At 34.7% G+C, this 4,434-nt stretch overlaps 2 protein-coding genes across 2 annotated transcripts; one reads left to right on the top strand and one right to left on the bottom strand.

Moving 5' to 3' along the window:
• Positions 1 to 277: 277 nt before the first annotated feature.
• On the top strand, positions 278 to 716 carry RHIMIDRAFT_242926 (uncharacterized protein; the record flags this gene model as incomplete). Its single annotated transcript, XM_023609869.1, has 2 exons — positions 278 to 299; positions 364 to 716. The coding sequence occupies 2 exons, from the start codon at positions 278 to 280 to the stop codon at positions 714 to 716; spliced, it is 375 nt and encodes a 124-aa protein (XP_023460907.1).
• Positions 717 to 1,423: 707 nt separating this feature from the next.
• On the bottom strand, positions 1,424 to 2,725 carry RHIMIDRAFT_125278 (Glucosamine/galactosamine-6-phosphate isomerase). Its single transcript, XM_023605460.1, has 4 exons — positions 2,575 to 2,725; positions 2,003 to 2,525; positions 1,899 to 1,950; positions 1,424 to 1,839 (listed from the first exon to the last, which is right to left on the bottom strand). Exons 1-4 carry the CDS (start codon positions 2,621 to 2,623, stop codon positions 1,705 to 1,707), a joined length of 759 nt encoding a protein of 252 aa, XP_023460906.1. The 5' UTR covers positions 2,624 to 2,725; the 3' UTR covers positions 1,424 to 1,704.
• Between the last annotated feature and the right edge of the window lie 1,709 nt (positions 2,726 to 4,434).

Raw genomic sequence — 4,434 nt, 5'->3', positions numbered from 1 at the left:
CACTTTTTGTATATGTTACTTTCGTCCCCTCTTCAATTGATCACACACTGTCATGAGATACATGGTTTGATCCTAATACTTAAATAAAGAACTAATGTAAAAGGCGTGTGCTGTTATTAATAGAGACGTATCACCCTCGGTAAGCTGTTAAAGTTGGACGACACATAAAATCAGCTTTTGATACTCAGATTAATAAGGTCGAACCAGGGAAAATGCAAAGGGTGCTAGGTCCAGTCGCACAACTGTTCAAAAGGACAAAAATCATCTCTTGAAGTGAATGGAAATTCCGACAAAGCCTGGTATCAAGCAAATAACTACTGAGTGAATTCTCAGATATATTAGCGGACATATAGTTTTATGAAGATAAAGTAGTTGTTTCTGCAAACTTACCACTATGGAAAATCTACGAACGCATATGGAAGCTCAATGCTGAAAGTTATGATTCCTTTGACAATTTCCTTAGTCGTTTTGAAGACATCTTGGAAGTTGGCCCGATCGACATTGGCGAAAATTGGTCAAGATTGATATCAGTGTTCATGCACCAGCAACACCGATACGCAAAGAAAAGAATGGGACAATCAAAGCCTCCATCAAGTAACGAAGCTAGATACAGTCAACAAATACAGTTATCAAGATCAAATCTACCATCGAAAGCAAAAGCTTTTGTCAACAAGAATGCAAGTAATAACGTCTACTGTGGCTACTACGACTCTTGATATTCTCATGCTTCTGAAAACTGTGAAAAGACAAAGCATTTCTTGTTAGCCCCCGCGATCTTCTTCCTTGGTACACATACACAATAAAATCAATGGATCTACGGCATCAAAATGGAACCCTGAAAACAACTTTTGTAGAAACTACACCGCACAAATGTTCCCTATAACGCCAAGCATTACCAAATTTGCTCTGACGATAAACACAAGAATAGCACCACCTGTACTATCCTCAGTTCAAAGATTATCAAACAAATGGCAAAACCAAATGCTGACAATACTCAAGCAGCATTAAACAACACCGTCTAGCCCAAGCATCTCCGATGAACTCATGAATATAGACGGTCTTCTAGTTCACCACAAACATCTCAAAAGAATGTTGGACAAAATATTAAAATGTTTCACACTTTTTGTTATTATACGGAGTATCAAAAACTGGTTGTATATATTGCCCAACTTTAACAGCTTACCGAGGGTGATACGTCTCTATTAATAACAGCACACGCCTTTTACGTTAGTTCTTTATTTAAGTATTAGGATCAAACCATGTATCTCATGACAGTGTGTGATCAATTGAAGAGGGGACGAAAGTAACATATACAAAAAGTGATGTAACTGTATAACCATTCGAGACCCTGAAAAGATAGGTAAAGCAATGTGTTATGTCAGCATATCGAAGGGGACACAAATAAATTAGAATGTTATGTAATCTTGTTTTTATTTATTTATGAATTATAGACAATGTACACTTTATGAGAAGGATATATTAATGTATGTGCATATCATAGAAAGAAAGAGCTTATTCGTCATAAGGACCATTTAAAGGTGTTTGAGATCTTGAACTATAATTGAACTTTTTGAGCTGTTTAACTCCACCCTGAAGGGACAAGTTTTCAGGTCCAATGAGCGATTGATGCACGTGTTCAATAGATTTGAAGTACTTGACAGTCTATCGAGAGACATTAAAAAGACAGTCTCTATATAGCCTTTCTTATCTTACCTTGACATGCAACTCAAGTGTGGCATCTTCATCACAGACGATCAATCCCTTTGGATGCATTTGAATAGCAGAAACAGTCCACATGTGATTGACACCACCTTCGATACAGTTTGCCAATGCAATAGCCTATATACATATATATGATGAATAAATATATTGTTAAAAGCAATAGGAGTGTCGTTTACCTTGTGTGCACCAGTAATGATGACGAGAACTTCACGAGCATCCATAACAGTGCTAGAATATAGAATGAGACTATTATCATATTTGATTAACATAAAATACTTACGCAACACCAACAGTCAAGGCGAGTTTAGGTACTTTGGATACATCACCGTCAAAGAAACGAGCGTTGGCGATAATGGTTTCATAGGCCAATGTCTTGACACGAGTACGGGAAGTGAGAGATGAACCGGGTTCGTTAAAGGCAATGTGACCATCAGGACCGATGCCACCCAAGAAGAGCTCGATACCGCCCACTTTAGTGATTTCTGCTTCAAACTTCTTACACTCTTCATCTAAATCAGGAGCATTACCGTCCAAGATGTGAACATTTTCAGGATTAATGTCAACATGCATAAAAAGATGTTTCCACATAAAGGAGTGATATGACTCAGGATGATCACGAGGTAGTCCGACGTATTCGTCCATGTTGAAGGTAACGACATGTTTGAAACTGATTTCGCCTGCCTTATACATTTCAACCAACTTTTTATAGACACCCACAGGCGAAGAACCAGTAGGTAAACCGAGTACGAAAGGACGTGAAGCAGAAGGGTTAAATTGATTAATGCGTTCCTTCACGTAGTTGGCTTGAGAATATGTAAGTTATCTATTATTGTTTTAAGGTAGTTAACTTACCAACATAGCTTGTTACTTCTTCATAATCTTCACGAATAATCAATCTCATTTTGTATGTTTATCTAAAAAAAAGGGGGAAAAGGAAATAAAGAGAAATATTAAAAAAAAAAACAAAATTTATATAACAAAGACAGGGTCCAGATGATCCAATCACACTTTTTCATTCTGTCTGGGGAGGGTGATTTCACGGGTAATCGGCGATTGAATTATTTTCATAAAGAAAAAGAAAATAGTATTGTCCTTCTTGTTGTATAAACTATGGCATTTAAATGTATAAGAAAAGGATCCATTTATCAATACATAATGAGATAAAGAATAATATTGAATAATAGTATAAAAGACAGCCTGTTTGATACATGACTCATACAGAATAAACAACACAGATGGGCATTATGTAATAGAGTACTGCACCCTGGGTAAATAAATTTTTTAATTGGTGCACACATTTTCTTACATAACACAAACTGGTTCCGAAAAGACCCTGTAGAACAAGACTAAAAAGAGAGAGAAAGGAAAAGGAAAAAGGCATTATTGGCAAGTTGATACTTTTCTTTTATAATAACATCTCAAGACCCAAGATTTGTATTATTAACAGATTTAAAAAGTTGCATGTTGATTATTAAATGAAGAAATATTTCATTTTCTCATTGAGAAACCCTTTTGTTTATCATAGGGTCCACGCGGTAAAAAATTGTAGCGGATATAATATGAAAAGACTTTATGAGCCAATCATATACTCATGTTGTCCATATTCTAATAGGACCCTGTTCGAGATGAATTCCGTCATTTCAATGGCAGCTTTCGAAAAAAGAAAAAAGAAAAGGGAAAAAAAGGACTTGTCACACACAATTTTGCGTTACAGTTACATTTTCCCCCTCATTCTTTTTAACAAGCTGTACCCTGCTTATTACTATAATATGTATGCACATCCCTTGTCTTGCCGTCATAATAAAATAGAATAGAATAACTTTAGAAATAAGCTTCCTGTTTTAAAGAGTTTCTCACATGGTAGAATGTCGGACTATATAATATTTCCTTTTTTGATTATTAAAAGTATCCCCATTTTTTTGAAAAGATTTTCACCAAGAGTGGAAGGGGACTGAAAAAATGATCATAGAGTATACTTTAGAAGTTATTATTATAATCTGAGTTATATATCACAAGCATAAATATATAAAAAAATATAGAAAAAAGTCTTGCAGTAATGCTTCTTTATTCTTTTATCTTGTAGGCATTTATATTTGAAGAATCTAATAAAACATACACTCACTGACAGAAAATTGCTGACTTTAATAAAAAGACATACGTAGTTGGAATAGTCGAAAGCAAGAAATAATAAGTATACCTCATGGTCACTATAATCAGTAGTTTCCTTTAGACACTATCAAAATCTAGTGTAAATTAATGTTGTCAACAAGGCATATCATAAAAGTGGAAAGACTATATCACTCAGATATATCTAAAAGTGTACTAAAGTATAGTCATGATGCGATGACTATCTAGCAAGTGTCGTATTATCAGATCTCTTATCAACCACGAAATCAGTGCCTTTTCTTTTAAACTGAGCGCTAACAAAGATATAAATAGTTAAAAGATCGGATTGTAATAATAATAATACTTCAAGTACATGAAGAATAGGCTCACACCTATTTACTTCTCTATTTTCAATCTCAGTCATGCATCAACCAAAGAAGCTTGCTTTCTTGATAGAAATCCCTTATTAGCCAATCTCCATGTATATTTTTGATGAGTGCAAAACACAGTCAGAATGATTTGATATCTACGCTGAATTGGTATTTGAATATGGAAATATGCATATGACTACAAGAAAGCAAGAGTATCAGCTCTTTTTTTTTTTTT

This window comes from Rhizopus microsporus (genome assembly GCF_002708625.1).
Source record: "Rhizopus microsporus ATCC 52813 unplaced genomic scaffold scaffold_64, whole genome shotgun sequence".
Taxonomy (NCBI): Eukaryota; Fungi; Mucoromycota; class Mucoromycetes; order Mucorales; family Rhizopodaceae; genus Rhizopus; species Rhizopus microsporus.
The sequence above is the reverse complement of the archived record's forward strand: the minus strand, read 5'-3'. Positions and strand labels throughout refer to the sequence as shown.

Excerpts from the sequence above, each read along its gene's own strand:
- RHIMIDRAFT_125278 (XM_023605460.1), bottom strand. The coding sequence starts at position 2,623 with ATGAGATTGATTATTCGTGAAGATTATGAAGAAGTAACAAGCTATGTT. Across the intron at positions 2,526-2,574 it reads AGAAGTAACAAGCTATGTTG|CCAACTACGTGAAGGAACGC; the intron begins GTAAGTTAACTA and ends CATATTCTCAAG. Across the intron at positions 1,840-1,898 it reads TCATTACTGGTGCACACAAG|GCTATTGCATTGGCAAACTG; the intron begins GTAAACGACACT and ends ATATGTATATAG.